The sequence below is a fragment of the Mytilus trossulus genome, chromosome 3 (assembly GCF_036588685.1).
Source record: "Mytilus trossulus isolate FHL-02 chromosome 3, PNRI_Mtr1.1.1.hap1, whole genome shotgun sequence".
NCBI lineage: Eukaryota > Metazoa > Mollusca > Bivalvia > Mytilida > Mytilidae > Mytilus > Mytilus trossulus.
Window position 1 is genome coordinate 23,984,920 of NC_086375.1, and position 21,053 is coordinate 24,005,972.

The 21,053-nt window shown below is 30.2% G+C and overlaps 1 protein-coding gene across 1 annotated transcript; it reads right to left on the bottom strand.

Moving 5' to 3' along the window:
* Positions 1-942: 942 nt before the first annotated feature.
* Positions 943-20,163, bottom strand: LOC134710725 (ADP-ribose glycohydrolase MACROD2-like). Its single transcript, XM_063571117.1, has 10 exons — positions 19,873-20,163; positions 16,687-16,821; positions 13,471-13,626; positions 12,881-12,976; positions 11,960-11,980; positions 10,989-11,092; positions 10,077-10,107; positions 8,549-8,628; positions 6,963-7,059; positions 943-1,752 (listed from the first exon to the last, which is right to left on the bottom strand). The coding sequence occupies exons 1-10, from the start codon at positions 20,108-20,110 to the stop codon at positions 1,079-1,081; spliced, it is 1,632 nt and encodes a 543-aa protein (XP_063427187.1). The 5' UTR covers positions 20,111-20,163; the 3' UTR covers positions 943-1,078.
* Between the last annotated feature and the right edge of the window lie 890 nt (positions 20,164-21,053).

Below are 21,053 nucleotides of genomic sequence, written 5' to 3' on the forward strand. Positions count from 1 at the left end.
TAAGAAAAACAAGAATTATTATTTTTTTTCCAAAAAGGGGTAAAATATGAATCTTTTAAAATGATAGTACCGTACATGTAATAGAAAAAAATACTGTCAGGTAATTTTTCAGGGCACTTAAAGGGTACTAGTCAAATGTGTAAAATGCTAACAGCAAACATTCATTAATTCTGAATTTGCAGTAAACCAAAATGACGGCAATGGTGCCTAAATGGGGAGACTTGATGAAAAAAATGTGTTTTTTTTTTTTTATAGATTAGACTGTTGGTTTTTCTGTTTTGAATTGTTTTTACACTGGTCATTTTAAGGGCCCTTTATAGCTTTCTGTTCCATGTGAGCTAATGCTCTGTGTTGAAGGCTATACTTTGACCTATAATGATTAACTTTTCACACATTGTAACCTGGTTGGAGAGTTGTCTCATTAGCTCTCATACCACATCTTCTTATTTATGGGTAAGAACTATGTAGAATAAAATGCAAGAAATATTTTTAAATCTGGCCATATGCGAATTTGATATTATCTTTTAAAATTAAAAGAGGAATAAATGATATAAAGGATTACTTGGCAATATTTTCACTTCAATACTAAAGAAAAATTCCTGAGGATTTATAAAGTTTAAAATAAATGGATATGTTAAGACTGGATATTGTTTCTTCTGAACATTGGTTGTGGTATAATGAAAATGTTTGTGAAGCCCAATAACATACAATGTACCCTTCACCCCACTGTGTGATTATATTCCTTGTCATCATTGTTCTGTCAAATCACAAAAATTTTACTGAAAAGAATTATAAATATTTATCTTTTTGAGTTTTTTTTTAGTACAAAACCAATCCTTTCATAATCAATATAATACTAGATATAATACTATCTGCCAACAATGTTCACCAATAATTAGCTGTACTTTCAAATCAACTTCTAGTGGAAAACATAACATTCAGTATTTATACAAAGCTTTTATCAAAAGTAATAAGCTTTAAGCCTGTCTGGAATTATATTAACAAATCAATAATTGTTTCTGGATATTTAGTATCAAACATTCAGAAAAAAACTAAATATGTCAACTAAAAGTACTTTTTAAAGATATGTGGTTGTGGTTTCTTGCATTTCTACATCCTTTCTAGTTATTGGTTTTGTAACAGTCCCTGAAGGTTTTGGTTTAGAAGAAGATTCTTTTTCTCCTTTTGTTTTAGAAGGAGATTTATTTTCTTCTTTTGTTTTAGATGAAGATTCTTCATCTTCTTTAGTTACAGAAAGAAGTGTCTTAGTTGTGTTAGTTTCCATTTCCTTTTCAGAACCCTCCCCATCACTGATTTCCATTTTCTTTTCCGCTGGAGATTTATTGTCCAAAATGTCTTCGGTCTTTGTGTCGTCTGCAGATTTATTCAGGGAGTCAACTTCCATTTCTTTCTCATTCAGAGATTTGTTTTGAATAGAATCTTCCATTTCTTTCTCATTCAGAGATTTGTTTTGAATAGAATCTTCCATTTTCTGATCTTTAGAAGCTTTATTTTCTGACTGAATCTCCATTTTATTTTCAATCACAGTTTTATTTTCATGAGAAACATTTTCTATTTTATCCTCTGGAGGCTTATTTTCTAAGTCGGCCACATCCACAACTTTTTCATTCATGATTTTCATTTCATTGTCCTTTTTCAGTTTTTTAGTTTTTATAACATCTTCATTTTCCCCTGTATTTTGACCTAAAGTTGAGACTTTGTCGTCTTTTTCTGATACCATGTTAGATCTATCTACAAATAAGTATAAAAAAAATTACATATTTCCATACGACAAAGTTTATTTGTGCACTTTTAATATTTAGTGTTTAATTTGATTATTTTATTACACACTTTTAAAACAAGTTATTTCCCTTTACCAGTTTTAGAATGGTTCTTATTGCAGCCCAGGGCAAAGCATGATAAGTTGAAATTGATACATGTATATAAAGGTGTTTTAACGATGTACTTCGGTTAGGTTTAGGAATTTGTGAAAAATGTTCTGCCTCCTTGTTTTTTTCCCTACGATACAGGGTAAAATATCTTGCCCCATAACACCATTTTTTCTTTTCATAGTCTTTGATAGCTCATAAAAGGTCATTTACCAAAGTTTAAGCAGATTCTAGATTTCTTTTCTCTCAAATTGAGACCCAAATAATACCAATACAAATATAAGATAAAAGTCTGAGTAAGCATTTTCCCACCAACTTTTAAATATTAAATATCTCATAAAGGAGCTCTATAACCTATCAATTTTTTTAGCTTATTTTTGTCCTTCTTAAAGTAAATATGCTATTCTGACTTATAATATCATTTCTAAATTCTAGATTTTTTTAATTTCACCCCTAAGTACATTATTAAGGTCAAGGAAAAGTAAATAGGCTGTCACAGATTTAGCTAAGATTTTGCACCCAACCAAACCTTGACTTATTGAACTATAAATGAACATTTGTATATAAAGCACATAAAATTGATGAGTTCAATCATTAATATTTCAGATGACAAAAGAGATATATGCATTATTTTTTTGATTTTCAGTTATAGCTAGAAATTATGTACAAGAGACATATCATTCAAAATACAGATAAACATGTACATTTTAAAACATAAATATGTAATACACAATTTGTTACATGCATTTCAAAGAGTACAAAAAAAAAGCAAATGTTATGGATAATCATAGATAGGTATTAAGCTAAAGCACTTCAGTATAACAATATATTCATGCATTTAGCTTAGCACTGAAACATTATATAAAACGCTAAACAAGAGCAGTAAAAACTTCAAGTCATGCATTAAGGGTATACAATACAGTTACAGGGGAGGTAATGATGTTGCTAATGTAAATTGTTATTTACGCGACGTCAAACTTTGACTTATCGGGAAAAGATGCAGTTTTCGACTGATTTTTATTATTCAAACATATTCAACTTGACCACGAGTTAATGGACTCCTCTTTTTTAAAATGCCATTTGGTTTGATTACTTGAGAAATTTATGTGTGCCAATTTTCATGAAAACGTAAATAGTGCAATTCTTTTTTAATTTGATAAATATACAGTGCATTCATGAACATTTGATAATTTTGAGTTATTTCTGAATAAAAAATGTATAAATTTTTAGGATACTTTTAAAATACAGAAATTACAAATTATTTAACAACAAGAGGCTCTCAAGAGCCTGAATCGCTCACCTTAATTTTTTTGGTTTTAATCTCTCATCAATGATTATTTAGGCTTTTCAATTTATTTAAATGTTCTTTGAATCGTCCTATTTTCTTCAAAAGCAAAAAAAATCAATCATTTTCTCCTATGTTCTATTTTAGCCATAGAAGCTATGTTTCTTGACATACAAGGAAATGAAATATAAAGTTTATACTAGATACTCTGAAAATCATTTAGCCTAAGTTTGGCTGAAATTGATGCAGCAGTTTCAAAGGAGAAGATTTTTAAAAGTAAGTCAACATGATGAACAAATTGTGAAAAAAGTCTTTAAAGGGCAATAACTCCTTAAGGGGTCAATTGACAATTTTGGTCAAATTGACTTTTTGTAGATCTTACTTTGCTTAACATTTTTGCTATTAACAGTTTATCTGTATCTATAATAATATTCAAGATAATAACCAAAAACTGCAAAATTTCTTTAAAATCATCAATTCAGGGGCATTATACCTGAAAAACCAGTTACCCAATTTGGCTGAAAATTTCAGGACAGGTAGACCTTGACCTAATAAATACTTTAACGTCTTTGTCTTATTTGCTATAAATGCTTTCGTTTTTGAGATATAAGCCAACCAGATGCTCCGCAGGGCGTAGCTTTATACGACCGCAGAGGTTGAACCCTGAACGGTTGGGGCAAGTATGGACACAACATTCAAGCTGGATTCCGCTCTAAATTTGGATTGTGATTAAATAGTTGACACAGCATAGGTTTCTGACACAGAATGAATGTATTCAAATGAACTTAAAATTTTTGTTTTCTCTTAGAGCAATTCACTATGCTGTTGAATATTAATCCTCTCAAAAAAATGTTTGAAGAAATTTTCTTTTTATTTATGAAATTTCAAATGAGAAAAATTGAACCCAATTTTTTAATCACATCCCCCTTTCCCTTATTCCAAAACTAATTTCAATTAAAATATTCTAATGGAGTTTGCAACAATTACTACTCATTTAAATACATCATAAAATATTAAGATGTAAAAAAACTGCTTGTTATCACTGAATGGTAAAGATTATTTAAATTTATCAGTTGGTAGTAAAAAGTGAATATACATTGTATATTGTATGTAACAAAGATTTAAGTTAATTCTGGACAAAGAAAGATAACTCCAATTAAAAAAAATTCTTGCAGATATTTCTTGCTTACTATACTGGACAAAGAAAGATAACTCTTAATTAAAAAAAATTTGCTATTTCACAATATTGTGAAATTAGATATTTCTTGCCATTGCACAATACTGTGCAATTGAAAAGACTTGCTATTGCACAATACTTAATATAATAATTTTAGATCCTGATTTGGACCAACTTGAAAACTGGGCCCATAATCAAAAATCTAAGTACATGTTTAGATTCAGCATATCAAAGAGGCCCAAGAATTTAATTTTTGTTAAAATCAAACTTAGTTTAATTTTGGACCCTTTGCACTTTAATTTAGACCAATTTTAAAACTGGACCAAAAATTAAGAATCTACATACACAGTTACATTTGGCATATCAAAGAACCCCAATTATTCATTTTTTGATGAAATCAAACAATGTTTAATTTTGGACCTAGATTTGGGCCAACTTGAAAACTGGGCCAATAATCAAAAATCTAAGTACATTTTTAGATTCAGCATATCAAAGAACCCCAAGGTTTCAATTTTTGTTAAAATCAAACTAAGTTTAATTTTGGACCCTTTGGACCTTAATGTAGACCAATTTGAAAACGGGACCAAAAATTAAGAATCTACATACACAGTTAGATTCGGCATATTAAAGAACCCCAATTATTCAATTTTGATGAAATCAAACAAAGTTTAATTTTGGACCCTTTGGGCCCCTTTTTCCTTAACTGTTGGGACCAAAACTCCAAAAATCAATACCAACCTTCCTTTTATAGTCATAAACCTTGTGTTTAAATTTCATAGATTTCTATTTACTTATACTAACGTTATGGTGCAAAAACCAAGAAAAATGCTTATTTGGGTCCCTTTTTGGCCCCTTTTTTTCTAAACTGTTGGGACCTAAACTCCCAAAATCAATACCAACCTTCCTTTTGTGGTCATAAACATTGTGTTTAAATTTCATTGATTTCTATTTACTTAAACTAAAGTTATTGTGCGAAAACCAAGAATAATGCTTATTTGGGCCCTTTTTTGGCCCCTAATTCCTAAACTGTTGAAACCAAAACTCCCAAAATCAATCCCAACCTTTCTTTTGTGGTCATAAACCTTGTGTCAAAATTTCATAGATTTCTATTAACTTAAACTAAAGTTATAGTGCGAAAACAAAAAAAATGCTTATTTGGGCCCTTTTTGGCCCCTAATTCCTTAAATGTTGAGACCAAAACTCCCAAAATCAATACCAGCCTTCCTTTTATGGTCATAAACCTTGTGTTAAAATTTCATAGATTTCTATTCACTTTTACTAAAGTTAGAGTGCGAAAACTAAAAGTATTCGGACGACGACGACGACGACGCCAACGTGATAGCAATATACGACGAAAATTTTTTTCAAAATTTGCGGTCGTATAAAAACTGCATTTGACCCCTATGTTCTATTTTAAGTAACGGCGGCCATGTTTTTTTACGGATCAAAAATGAAGCACACACTTTGTGCAGGATAATCTAAGGAACAATCATGCTAAGTTTCATCCATTCAGTAGTTTCAGAGGAGAAGATGTTTGAAAAATTGTTAACGACGACAGACGACATTTCATGAAGGTATATTTTTTTTTACATATTTGATTTAATCAGGTAAAAAATAGTCTATATGGAAATTTTTATCAAAATGTAAATACGGGATCAAAACTGTATAGTATACCCTGAAGTAAAAGCAATAAAACAAAATGTTCATGCATTAATTCAAAGCACTTACTGTAAACCAACTTATTTTTCGCTAATAGCCCTTTCTAGTCCATTTCGCTGCAATTTAATTTTGGGATTCTAAGATTTATTTGGTATTTCTCAAGTGAGAAGTTTTACATGTAAGCGACAATTTATATTTGCGTTATTTTTCTACTTGGGAAAGTCACAAAAATAAATCACTAGCGAAAATTAGTTGGTTTACAGTATTATTTAAGCTGAATTAGTAAAAACTGTTAAACATGCATTTAGCAAAAGCAATAAAGCATTCATCTAAAGCACCAAAACATTACATTTATGCACAAAGCTAAAGCAATATAAACTATAAGACATGTATTAGGCTTAAGCAATAAAACAATATATATTCATCCATTTAGCTTAGCACCGAAACAATATCTGTATGCATTAAGCTAAAGTAGTAAAATGTATGATTCATGCAATAAGCAAAAGCACTCTAACAATATAAAATGCACAGATAATTTGTATACACAAAACAATAAAACAGTAAATTGCTGATTCAGAAATCTGGAAATATTTGTTAACATTACTCATTGCAATGGCATGAGTTGCCATTTCATGAGTTTTAAATTTTTGAAGTGGTCAAATATAATTAAGGCAACAGCATGACAAAATTTTAGATGTCTTAAAGTGACTTGTTCCATAAATGAGCAGCTACGTCAAGTTGTTTTTGAAAAAGAGGGAACATACATCAGTGAAACAGCAAATTAGATAAGTAACATCTAGTAAGCCATTGTTTTACTTGTAAATTCATCAAGCAAAAAAAATATGCCTCCAATGCTTACAGTTGAAAACACCAGCACACAAAGGATTTAAGCGTAAGAACAAGCATTTTTTCTAATAAGCATTTTAGCAATGTGCCATAAAATATTCCATACCACTATCATCTGATTCTATAGGAAAGTAATGTTGCATAAGTTCTTCATAAATATCCACATCTTTTTGTAAAAACAAACAAAAGATTACTCTTTCTATCTGCAAGTAGAAAATAAAAAGTTGAGAAAACATAAAAATACTCTGTCTGTTTGAAAGTATAAAATGAAAACTTCTGATAGTTCTTTTTATACAAAACTAGAGGCTCTAAAGAGCCGGTGTCAATCACCTTGGTCTATGTGAATATAGATGGATTCATGACAAAATTGTTTTTTGGTGATGGTGATGTGTTTGTACATCTTACTTTGCTGAAAATTCTTGCTGCTTACAATTATCTCTATCTATAATGAACTTGGCCCAGTAGTTTCTGTGGAAAATATTGGTAAAAATTTACAAATTTTATGAAAATTGTTCAAAATTGACTATAAAGGACAGTAACTCCTTAGGGGGTCAATTGACCATTTTGGTCATGTTGACTTATTTGTAAATCTTACTTTGCTGAACATTATTGCTGTTTACAGTTTATCTCTATCTATAATAATATTCAGGATAATAACCCAAAGCAGCAAAATTTCCTTAAAATTACCAATTCAGGGGCAGCAACCCAACAATGGGTTGTCCGATTCATCTGAAAATTTCAGAGCAGATAGATCTTGACCTGATAATCAATTTTACTGGATGTCAGCTGTAAATGCTTTGGTTTTTGAGTTATAAGCCAAAAACTGCATTTTACCCCTATGTTCTATTTTTAGCCATGGAGGCCATCTTGGTTGGATGGCCTGGTCACTGGACACATTTTTCAAACTACATACCCCAAAGATGTATGTGGCCAAGTTTGAATTAATTTAGCCCAGTAGTTTCAGAGGAGAGGATTTTTGTAAAAGATTACTAAGATATAAGAAGAATAAGACTTCATAGCTCATAAAAGATCACTTGTCAAAATTTATTCAGATACTTGACCTTTTTTCTTTTGATTTGAGACCCATAAAATAACAATGCAAATATAAGGTAAAAGTCTGAGTCAGCCTTTTCCCGCCATATTTTTAAAATCAAATATCTTGAAAAGGAGCTCCATGACCTATCAATATTTTTAAGCTTATTTTGTTCATCAATTTTAAATCCTTGATTTTTTTTAATTTCACCCAAGTACATCCTTAATAGATGTTCCATCAGCAATGATCATACTCACAGATGGAAGAACACCAGGTAGGAATGTTGATATAATTTGAAATCAAAACTAGACAAACTTCCTGAATCAAATTTTTTGGCAATAATTTTTTTTCAGTGTTTTGTAATGGCAACAATTATATTGGTATTCATTTGAATCCCTTGTATGACTGTTTTAGATTTTAGAATGCCATTTATAGACTATGCTGTAAATTTAGAAATTATTGCGCACATTTATTATTGTGATTTTGTCATTTAAGACTAAAATGCAATTTTATTTTTGCAGTATTGAGGAAAATCTTGTTTAATTCATAATTTTTTTTCTTCATTATATGAGTTTAAAATATGGCAATTATTACCCTGTCAAATTGTTAACATTGCAATAATTTCTGAATTTACAGTATTCATGGTATTTGAAATGTACCTTTTCTCCTGATTCTTTATCCTCCAGGAATTTTCTTACAGTTTCAATTGCCACAGGAGCAGCTTTTTCACTGGAATAGCCTAAATTCAAAATTCAAATACTAAAAATGACTTAGGACAAACTGTGGATTCATTTATTTTTTCTTGAGTACCAATGTGTGTAAACTTGTATTTTCTTTGATGTTTGATTTCGTTGTTTGGTTAAAGTCTTGAGAGAAAATTTGTACTTTGTTAGTCATTTAAATTCATGATTCACCGCTACCTACAATGGGACTTTGATCATAGAATTTAACAATTGTATCGAAAAATGCATTTACTTTCCGAATGACACAGGCCTCTGCAGTAACCTTCATCAAGCACCTTGAGATCAATAGTTTAGGCAGCAAAAAAAATAAATATAAAGACGTGATGACTTTCTAACTTCATATTTCAATTCTTTCAATTTTTTTTCATAAAATTTATTTTTTAGATTTATCAATAAGATCATTGTTTTCAATTAGGAGAAGGGAAAAAATATATGTGCTATAAAGAGACAGACTTAGCTAAAGGGAACTAAACCCAGTACGTTTGCATCTTACATTTTCATTGGCATGTTCTAAGCATCCAAGAATCATTGATGATTGTTATCGTGTTTCACAAAAATGCTTTAAGGTCAAGGAACAGTAAAGGGGCTATGTCGCAAATTTTGCTTAAAATCTACATACAACCTTGGCTCGTTGAACTACAACTGAAAATCGAAAAAATAATACATTTATCTCTTTTATTATCTGAAAAATTGCAGATTGATTTCTTTTAATATGGGTGAATATTTGTATAGAAAGCACATAAAATCGGCAAAAATCCTTCTAAAATTTGTCTTAAAATCGCCAAATTTCTAATTATACTCCATAGATTTTTCTTCAAAAACTATATATTGTTGATACATAAATTTCTGTTTTAATGATAGAAAATAATCATAGGGTCACCGACTTCGTTTTTTGTCTAATAATCAATTTGTTACCTTGTTGGAAGTGAAAAACATCAAAAATCAACGTTTTACGGCCTGCAACGCGATAACGTTACGATTATTTCGTCGTTTTGTTGGATTTTTTCACAAAGAACGCAACTTTAAATGATGTATACCGTAACAACGAAGTCGGTAGCCCTATCTTTATTTTGCATCATTATAACGAACATTTATGTATCAACAACATATAGTTTTTTAAGAAAAATCTATGGAGTAGAATTAGAGATTTGGCGATTTTAAGACAAATTTTAAAAAGGTTGTCGCCAATTTTATGTGCTTTCTATACAAATGTTCACCCATTTTGTAAGAATTCAATCAGTAATATTTCAAATGATAACTGAGATAAATGCATTATTTTTCGATTTCAGTTGAAGATCATCGAGCCAGAGTTGTATGCCAAATTTTACTGAAATCTGTGACATAGCCCATTTACTGTTACTTAACCTTAAAGGAAAGATGAAACTATTTCTATTAGAAACACTTTACTGATTAAAAATTTATATCCGTTGCCACTGGAACTCACCATAAATACCAGTTGATATGCAAGGAAAAGCCTAAAAAAGAAAATGCTGACTTGTTAAATTTTTCATTGAAATATACATGTTTGAAATTGTATGTGAACAATCTTTTTTCAAATCAACATAACTTTATATAATGTGCAAAATATAAAATGTATCCCTCTGTCCCTAAATCTTAGCTAAAAAACTATTTGAAAAAATGTACAATCTCTTTGAAAGTTTTCATTGAAATATTCATGTTTGAAATTGTATGTGAACAATCTTTTTTCAGATCAACATAATTTTATATAATGTGCAAAATATAAAATGTATCCCTCTGCCCCTAAATCTTAGCTAAAACACTATTTGAAAAAATGTACAATCTCTTTGAATTTCTTTTCAAAAAGACAAATTCATGTGAATCTATTTTGTTTCTGAATCTAAACACCAAACGCTCTAAATTATGCCTGGTTAAATAGATAATTGGATTGGTGTTTTATGTCCAGTGATTTATAGTACAAGTATTTAATGAGGACACATTGATGTGTCAAGAAAATGATCCCTGCTTTGTAAACAATTGACATGCAGAACTGGAATTTTAACAGGCTTGTTCAAGAGGTACCAGTCTGCAGAAAGACATACCACCCTCCCTGAACACTCATAAATGTTGTTTTCCTATTTTTAAATGCAGATAGTACAATGTACCAATTTTCTTGTCTTTGATTTGACCTGGCTTTTTATCAAACAAAAGTTTTCCCTAACTTATGGCGAGTGTATACATGTAACCACAAAGCCATCAAGCCTGTCTTCTTTGTTTTAAAAGACTTTATAAACCTATTAAAATTTTTGGGTAAATTGTTTTGAAATATATAATCAAGAATGTCTTAGAAAGTGAAATGGTAAATTGTTTTAATATAAAACAACTTAAATACACTTACCACAGAAACCAATTCATTTTCGTTAACTAGTTTCAGACACCAAGAGTAGGCACTTTTTAACATCTCCTGCTGTTCTCCTATTGGACCAACTGTGTGTATAACATCTAAAAAGGAAATCTGTCCTTTGATCAAGAAGAATTAAATATATTTCCTGGGTAATCTTAGTTATTTTGCTTTATTGTGGTTTCATTATTTTTTGCAGGATACTAAGTTTTGCGGATTTCGCGGGTATTTAAATGTTCATAAAAGAAAAAAAATTTCTAGTGACTTAATTAAGCTTGTATTCAGACTTTGGCAATAAAATGATATCAAGTATCCATGAAAATACATTTTTTGCTCAATCCATGAAAATTGTTACCACCAAAATATAAATGAATCCACATGACAAGTACATTTTTTACTGGATAGGATAACTTTGGTAAACTTATAAAATCAAGGTTGGTTGTTTTTGTTAAGTAGGAAGTACCGAGTTATTTTTTGCTCCAAGATTTTTTATTTTTTTTATAAACAATACAATTATGAAATCAATAACAATGCTTGTAAAACATAATACTCATTTCTAAGATCTAAACCCTTTTACTGCTATTTTGCATGTAAATTTCAACTGACAGCATACAATGAAAGCAACCCATGGAGTACCCTAATTTGATAAGCATGTGAATAAATCAACATTTTGTTGACAATTGCAGCAATCATATCATTTTCTGAATTTTCTTTAGACCGAAACTTAACCAATTTCTAGAATTCTGTAAAAACAACTCTCAAAATACCAATACATATAACAGCAGACATTTCTTGGAAATTTTAGTCTATGATGATAAGAAGCTGCTTTAACGTTTTTAATGCACTATATTGGTCAAACCTTCTATTGACTAACATGACTTATCTCCCTTCAAGTGTCATGTGACCCTTTAGAAACCTGTCTAAAAGACTCTGTTTAAGATAAGACTTGATGTTTAATTTATACTTACATTTAGCTGGTAATTTGTAACCTAAAAAATAAAATTTTCATTAAATATTTTACAAAATTATGTAAAATGTAGAGGTCTTTCTTTGGTTTTTTTTATTTGTTGTGACTTGCTGGTTCAATGATTTATGTTGGTACCCCCACTTCTTCTTTCTTTCATTCATGTCTATAGATTGAAATTGCTTCTGATAGTCTTGTTGGGGTTCAAATTGCCAAGCCTTTACCCTTTAGCATTAGTTTTTGCACTCTTGGACATAATTTGTCTGTTTTAAAATAAACATTAGTTTACTAGCAGCATTTTGGCAATTAAAAAATGCATGGTATATACAGTAAAAGTTAAAGCCGGTTACTAAATTAATCTTTATCAGGGGAGTTTGATTAATAAAATTTGAAATCAGAATATAATACCTAAATAACTAAGATTTTTAAAAGGAATAGCCAAATCAATGTAAGATCAACAGTGCCTGAGGGAGTCAGAATTAAAGCTTTATTCTTAGTTTTTACTGAAATCTTTTTTTTTAATTCAAGATTACAATTTAGGCTTTTTCCTAAAGTTGAGGTCATAATGCAAAATTGAAAACTAATAGTTTTGTTTTACTCATGATGTCACAAATGTGTTTCAGGACACATAACTATTTCATTTGTCATCTCTGACCAAAACAATTCAAGGACTTGGTACAAGGTACAAGCAATATAGTATGAACAAGTTAAACATGCCAATAGCTTATGGAACCTAGAATCCTTTTAATGTCATGTAGTGAAAATGTTTTCCAAGGCAGAGATTGGGGGAAAATGTTCTGGTGCATGAAACAAAATCTTTAACAGGCAATACTTATATCTAGGACCATGTCCTCATTTTCTAAATCAGCAATCCAACACTGTTGTCTACATGTGGTTCATGACTGAGTTTCTTCTATTAACCTACCTCCAGTGATCTTTGCATGGCCAGTTCTACAACCTTTATGTGTAGCACATTCTTCCACAAGTTTTTTCCCTGCTGCCCTATGTATAGCTCCATCCACTAAGATAAAAAAAAAAAAAAAGTCCACTAAGATAGAAGAAAAAAAAGTGCATAGCCTGATATAATATTGTCATTCAAATTTTACATTCAAACCTAATAATGTGACTATAATGATGGGTTTTGTTCATTGTTTAAGGCCATAGGACGACCCGTAGTCGTTTGCATCTCTTGTGTTTATATGTGTATGAAAAGTTGTCTCATTATAAAGTACTTTAAAGCTTATAAAAAAATGTTTCTGCTGCTTTTTCTTCAAGAAATATAATTATTCTAATTTTAAAAGATCACATTTAAAAACTATGAAAATTGCTTCACTCCTATGTAAATGTGAGAACTACTGAAAACAGATTGACCGACAACATGGTAAAACAATATGCCCCCAAACTTTCAGTTGCAGAGTAAAAAAAAAATGTCAATTTTTTATGTCCCCAAAAGGCCCCCTACCTCTCACTGTTACACAAAAATAGGGTTTGAATGTTTTTTTCTGTCTATCTTACCTCCTCCACCTCCTAACATAGATTCATTAGCAGCATTGACAATAGCATCTATCTCCAGTGTGGTAATATCACCTCTCCATAGGGACACCTTCTTGTTTAGATCTGGCCTCACCTCTCTTCTCTCACCATGACTCTTTCCTACATTACTCTTCTTCGCTAAAAATATTGTTTCTTGTTTAGACATTACAAAATAATTGAAGAATATGTTTAACTTCACCATTTTTTTTTAGTATCAAACATGTTTTTTGTCTTTTTAAAGTATGATATAGTATAGGTTAATTAATCAATAAGTGATAGATTTCTCTTAAAAAAATCAAAAGGTCCCAATGAATAAACTACATAGGGCCATAATAAATAATAGGTTTGTTTGCCGATATGCTACCTACCCAGAAAAAAGCTGCCTACTCAAATTCTTTTATTGTCCTGATTTGAAGAAGTTTTTTTTAATCGAATAGGCATGAAGACTAATAAATATCTGATACTTCAATCTCTTTTAAAAAAAAAAAAAAATGCCTACCTACCTACCCACTGTCTCAACCTTTGGGTAAGGTTTGGGCAAAACAAAATATTTTTAAGTATGGCCTAGAGAACATAGTTATTGTATTTATTCAATGGGACAAAAGAACTTACACAAGTTAAAAAAAGTTTGACCAAAAGGAAATGACTGTGTGGAAAAGTTTTATTTGGTTCACAATAATAAGTTTGTTGAAAGTGAGTCATTTTGTTTGTCAAGGGTCAAAGCCAGGTTTGCCCTTGTTCTCAGACTTAATTTAGGCTTTCAACTTTTAATACTGAAATCTATAAGAGTTGGTCTAATTAGTAATTTTATCATTATTAATTATATTTTTTTATGTTGATGACGATCTGTTTTGTCTTTTGCTTTGATCTAAGTTTTACCATAAAAAAATTTGTAAGGGTTCCCTGGAACCCAGTGTCTCGCCTATTTTTGCTGTAAATGGCAGGCTCAACAACAATGAGGAAAAAAATCAATAAAAATATTTCTCTTGTTACTATTTTATGATTGTAAGAAAATCTAAGTCCATTTAAAAGTAAATTACAGAAAAAACAGAGTAATCTTTTTACAAACTTTACTTCTGGATACAATCTTATGATCATAAACAAGCTTCTGTCCAAGTTTGGTACAAACCCAGGATAGTTTAAGAAAGTTATTAAAATTCTAAAAACTTTAACCACAGAGTGAATGTAATGTTTTCCCGCAGAAAAAAACTAAGTCCATTTATAGTAAAATACGGAAAAAATGGAATTTTATTTTTACAAAATTTACTTCTGGATACTATCTTATGATCATAAACAAGCTTCTGTCAAAGTTTGGTAGAAATCCAGTATAGTTTAAGAAAGTTATTAAAATTTCAAAAACTTTAACCACAGAGTGAATATTTGTTGACGCCGCCGATGACGACGGAATGTAGGATCGCTTAGTCTCGCTTTTTCGACTAAAGTCAAAGGCTCGACAAAAATCAATAACAATCACCCTATTTTTGGTTCTTTTTCCGATGATTAATTATTTGTAATCCTGAATGTAAAAAACACTTCACTTTTTTCAGGAAATTGTGTATTTTTTACTGTACTAACATTGACTTTTATAAACTATAATTATAAATGATGCAAAAACTGAAACTGAAACAAAGAATCTGAATTAGTCATTACCAATGGATTTTTTCCCATACTATCAATGACTCTAGTGTGTGACAAGATTTTGTGAGTGAGTTTGATGGTTCTTATAACCATGATTCACTTAAAACCACTTGATGAATGACCACTGAATTATTTTTGTTGATGTTTGAAACCCAAACTTTATATTGTTTTAAATACTCTTATGAAAAATAAGAATATTATGCGAATTCAGATACTGTAAACCAACTTATTATCATGGATACTTTATTTCACGTTTTACCCTTCTTGACCACTTCGCGGCTATTTAATTTCGCGATTATCTGATTTACTTGACAAAGTTTATTAGGGAAAGATCAAAGATTGACATATTCGTGACGATTTATATTCGCGTTATTTTTCTACTCGCAAAAGTCGCAAAAATAAATTGCTCACAAAAATAAGTTGGTTTACAGTATATAAGTTGTTGTAATTCTAGCAAAATTTTGGTTGTAGACTCGTAGTTTAGAGGTGATTTCTCAGTTTTCTCCTCACCAAATTATACCTTTAAAACCCTTATCCTTAGATGCAATGTAGACTGGTCATTGTTATTGAATCTTACACAATTGAACTTGAGCAAAATTAACCTTAAACTGAATACCCATTTAAAATGTTCCTGGATGTATTAGGAAACCTTAAAAAGTGGTCTTTTATATTTTAATACAAGTTCAATCTATACAAAATACACCACAGTTAATGGTCTTAATACACAGGTTTTTGTTTAATACTAATGTATCTAGCAGGTTTGACATTTTGTAATTCTATTGATCAATCCTTCAAACTACATGTGATAAATAGCTTCGCTGAGCGCAGCCTGAAACCACTGCAGAGGTCAAACCCTGAACAGTTTGGGCAAATTTGGACACAATATTCAAGCTTGATACTACCTGAATTTGGATTGTGATCAAGTTTTTGACATCATACACAATGTACATTTCATTTCACTTTAAAATGTACAAAACTAAATATAATTAGAGACCAACTGTTTTCCAAAATTAGTGAAATAGTTCCCTCTTTTCTCAGTATGACTAATGAAGCAAGATTTAAATTTTTGTATACATGTGTTGAGACTGATATAATTAGAATTATTGTTAAATTTATAAGCGACATGTACATTTCTAGAAATGCTTTATTAAGCACTAAATAACTTTGTGGTACCACCTCCTCATATAATGTTTATAAATTTGGTATGATATATATATGTTTGTATGTTTGTGTATAACAAATTTGTATTGCCTTGGTATCAATCCTGTAATTTTGGATTTTAAACCAATAAAAATTACTTACTTACTTACATGTACAGGTTTCGAACACAAAATAAAATGGTCAAAGATCTTACAAATCTAATGCGCCCACCTGTTTTTAACCCCTTTGTAGTATGGAACCTTGTATTATAATTTTTGAGAGATCAATACACTTAAACACAAGTTTTTATCTGGAAACTACATGTATTGAAATTTTTTCAACTGTCAGTCCTTGCATGTAGGTTTGTATATCTTATACATACAGAATATATATACATGTATGTACTGTGAAAGTACTCACCAATTTTCTTTAATAATTTAAATTTGTTTTCACTATAATATTCCTCCCATGTCAGTACATCTTCCAGGGTGTTGTATTTATTTCTACATTTGTAAATTTCCCTCTTTTCTTCTAATGGCATATGCAGATATTTATCTGGAAGAAATGTAAAAGATTATAAGAGGATTGTATTTATCATAGGATTTATTTATTTTTTATTGTTACCAATTTTTATGTACTAACCATGTTAATAAGGAAAAAGTGTATTTTTGTTTATATTTTATTTTTTAGTTTTACAAAAATCATTTTACATGTACATGTACACTGTAAGCCTACAATGAATATAAAATCTGTAATTCAATGTACATTTCAATTCATGGTTCATCTGTATCAATAATGCTGGAAAATTGGTAGCTGGCAGATACAATTAATGAGCAGTACCTTAACTTTTGGCAATTTTTACACATAATCAGTTAATTTATTTAAATTTATGAACATTTTTTTAATTTTCTAACTACTGTATAACTTAGGTTTGTCTTGCTTAAGGATTGTATTATAGTTGATATTTATAGTATAAGCATGCACGTACACATGTGTCACAGTATACATAATGTACAAAGTACATGTACATTGTACATATACAGCATATTTTTGCTATACAAGTACAAAAAATGTATCTAACCTTTATCAACCATCTAAAAATTGTGTACAATGATTTGAAATGCATTGAATCAAATTTAATACTAAAATCAAATATAGAATCACTTTAGTCTAACAACATCTCTAAAAGTATAGGCTTTAAGGTATATTACATCTGCTTAGGCCAAATAAAAAAGTATGTGTGGTTCCAGTTTAAAATACATCTGAAAAAAAGTTAGGGTAGGTAGGTAGGGATATTTTTTTATTTTATGGTTTTTTTTTTACATTGAGTCTATGGGAGCAACATTCTGACTTTAACGGTGCTTAATGAAAAATGACAATAAAATCTTTAGGGTAGGCTATTTTTAAGCCGAAAAAGTAGGGACGGTAGGGTTACTGGAACCACATATATATTTTTATTTGGCCTTGAAATTACTCCCACTACGACACACTTTGCCAGATAAGAATTTCATCATGCTTATTGTTATCTAATATACATTTGGAGTTAAAAATAAAAAAATAAAAAAATTTGTAACATATAGACTTTACCAATGATTAAGTGTACACTCGATGCAGTGGTAGAGGCTATATACATGTATTTACATTATTTTTTTTGGTATATACATGTATTACATATATATACAAAAAAAATAGTTCTGTTTGGTCAATATTCTTTCTAAAATAAACTTTGGACAACCTACTAAATTAATAATATTATAAACCTAAAATATAGCTAATTAAATTTTTGGAACAATATTTTCATTCTACAATTGTACATGTAAATGTATTTATGACATACATATGTACAATGTAAGCAATACATGTAAATTCTTTTCTAGTGAAAACCCAGAGATATGTTTAGCAAAACTAGCATTCTGTCTTGAGATAGAATATTTTCAGTTTATAGTAAAGGGAAGACTTTAGGGGTAGAAGCAGGATTTTAGGTTATGGAGGGGGATGTAAATGGGGGGGGGGGGGGGGTATTTATTGAGAACAGATATGTCAATCTCAAAAACTTCCAAGAGTATTACACTGAACAGCTGCTACTAGAAGAAGGTTCCATTGTATCATTATTATTGATAAATGATTGGTAAAATGAGTATAAATTAGTATAAATCTTTAGTGGTTTGTATATATTGGTTGGAAAGAATAAATATGTGAATGTTGTCTTGTTCCTGTATTGGATAGTGTGAGTAGATCTGTTGGGTATATGGTATAAGATGAAATATGATTTTGTAGAAGATGATACATGTTTTTATTTGCCTTTTCTCAAGAGTTGTCCAATTTAGTGTTTGACTTGAAGAAAAGACACACCCACTTTTAAATCTGACATCAAACCATTGTAATGACTAATGTATAACAACATGAACAAATGAATGTTTTGCGCAAATTTCATAAATTTAATTATTTTTATTATCATTTAACTATTTGATAAGGGGAACAGTCATATATCTACTCATTTACATGTTATTACAATACACCTTATCGCTATTTGTCCGCCATTACTGGATATCGCACAGGTTCCCGTAAAATTTTGACGTCATAAAACAAAATATCTGACGCCACAATGGAAAAGTGATTGTTGTATGCGTCAAAAGTTCAAGTGGCCGGGTCAGCCATACCTGCAATCTGTGACGATGAAAATATCAAATCTCAGGTCATAACGCGTACAAACTTTTTCGAGCTGAATTTCAGTATTTAGGGTACATTTTTCTTATATTATAAATAAAAGTTACCAAAACAACAATGCATGTTCACTTGGTTAAGTTATTTTAAATCTCATTAATTATTATTTCAATGCACTTTTAAAAGATTTAGATAAATTTATGTAACACAGATTTAAATTCTTTACTTATTGTGATGATGTAATTCAACCTCAAACATCAGATACTACATGTAGGATATAATTTCCTATAGTAATTTTAAAATGTTCAAAAGTCAATCTATTCTTAGCTTATAACTCATCAAAGTTTAAAAGGTTATAAAAATAAAAGAAAGTTATATTTCAATGTGTATTTGAATTTTATTTTTTGGAAATATAATCTTTTTCACCCCAAAAACGTAAATATAAAAAATAATTTTGAATGGTGACAAAAAAGGGGAAGTTACTCTAGCTGAAATATGTTTGTGCAATTTATTTACGACCTAAAGCTAAGGTAATTGATGTTATTTAACATTGTGTTTGACACCAAAGCTGTCAATTGAAGCCATGCACTTAATGGGTCACTTAATTTGACAGTTTACACAGCTAGATGAACTTCCTGTTCATGGAAGAATTACGAGTTTGCCGGTATTTCAAAGGAAAATTACTTAAGAAATACGGGTGAAAACGAGTCATTTTTCGGAATTCCCGGGTTATTCAATGACCAAGTGGGGTGTCCCGGGTGATCTCTCAGAATTGTAAAAATCTCGGGTCACACCCACAGAATACAGGTCAGTTGACAGGTATGGGTCAGCAGGCCGATAAGGTTAATAGCGATAAGGTGTATATATTGCATATTTACCCCTTTTTTTTTATTTGAATCAAGTTATTTCTTGACATAATATCTAAAATAAATGGTCATTTACCCTTTTGTTCTTTTATTTTGGTACTATACTTTTGTCGAGTTATAGGCTCATTTTGCGGAGTTTCTTTATTTCTTTCCATGCCAACCGAAACCAAAAGTGGAAAGCCAAGAATAGTTCTATTTTTCTTGCTGCTGTTAGTTATAAAAGCTGTTGACAGCGTTCTTTCTGTTGATTTAAATGTTCCTAAGATTCGTTTTGTTTGAGTGAAGTATACGTAAAGTGAATGGAATCTCTTCATAGTAAGAAAACTTCAAACAGAAACATATCTTGCTTCCTTCCAAATTATCAGCGGAAGTTTAACAATAATTGTAACGTCGGGAACAAAGACGGTTCAGATCATATTATCCGGTGCGCATTTTAAGATCTTTTAGCCTGGTAAGTTTTTCTCCCGTTTTTCAAGGTTTTGTAAAGCTCGTTTTTTTTTAATTTGGTGAGGGGATACGTCCTTAATAGTAGAGACATAACATATTTGCTGCAATAAAATCATCAGTCAAAATGTGCAGTTGAAATTATTTTCAAAATCAGTTACACAGTCAAATGACCTCAAAGTCCTCAAATGCATGTATATATAAAAAAATATTTTGTTTAACTGTTTGTTGTAAACAAATGAAAGTTAAAAGTCTGATTGCATCATAAATTTGATAAAACATTACAAACTTTAACAAAATCAATCACATATAGCTTCAAAAAGAATATAGGCTAAAAGTTTTAGTATTTGCTTTGAAATGATAGCCTCAGTTCTTAGAAGTGCAAAATTGTAAATTAATAAAGAACTTCCGCTGAGTTTTTAACATGGTTTCCACTTACCTTGACCCGACAAAATAACCATTGCCTATAGATAAAACACTTGCATATTCCGGCGATGATGAAAAAGCAACACTGATGTATAGATTCAAGCTTAACACATTATATATTTAACAGTGGTCAACAAAGAGACACAAAAACTCATGAATAAATAAATTACAATAATAACAAATAATCAACAGATCACTGAATGACTACTAGCATACTTCAGCTGTGGAACAACAAAGTAAAAGTCTAAATAAGCTAAAGAAGCATGCTGAAATGAAACGTATGATCTGTCCAAAATTAGACTGATTCTCTGTGCATGCAGAGTTAAAGGTAGGGATTCACCAAATCTTCCTACCTCAAACCAAAACCTCTTTTTGCCATACTTTGTA

Excerpts from the sequence above, each read along its gene's own strand:
- LOC134710725 (XM_063571117.1), bottom strand. The coding sequence starts at position 20,110 with ATGAAGAGATTCCATTCACTTTACGTATACTTCACTCAAACAAAACGA. Across the intron at positions 16,822-19,872 it reads CAAAATAAAAGAACAAAAGG|ATAAATATCTGCATATGCCA; the intron begins GTAAATGACCAT and ends CATTTCTTCCAG. Across the intron at positions 7,060-8,548 it reads ATAAAGAATCAGGAGAAAAG|ATAGAAAGAGTAATCTTTTG; the intron begins GTACATTTCAAA and ends TTCTACTTGCAG.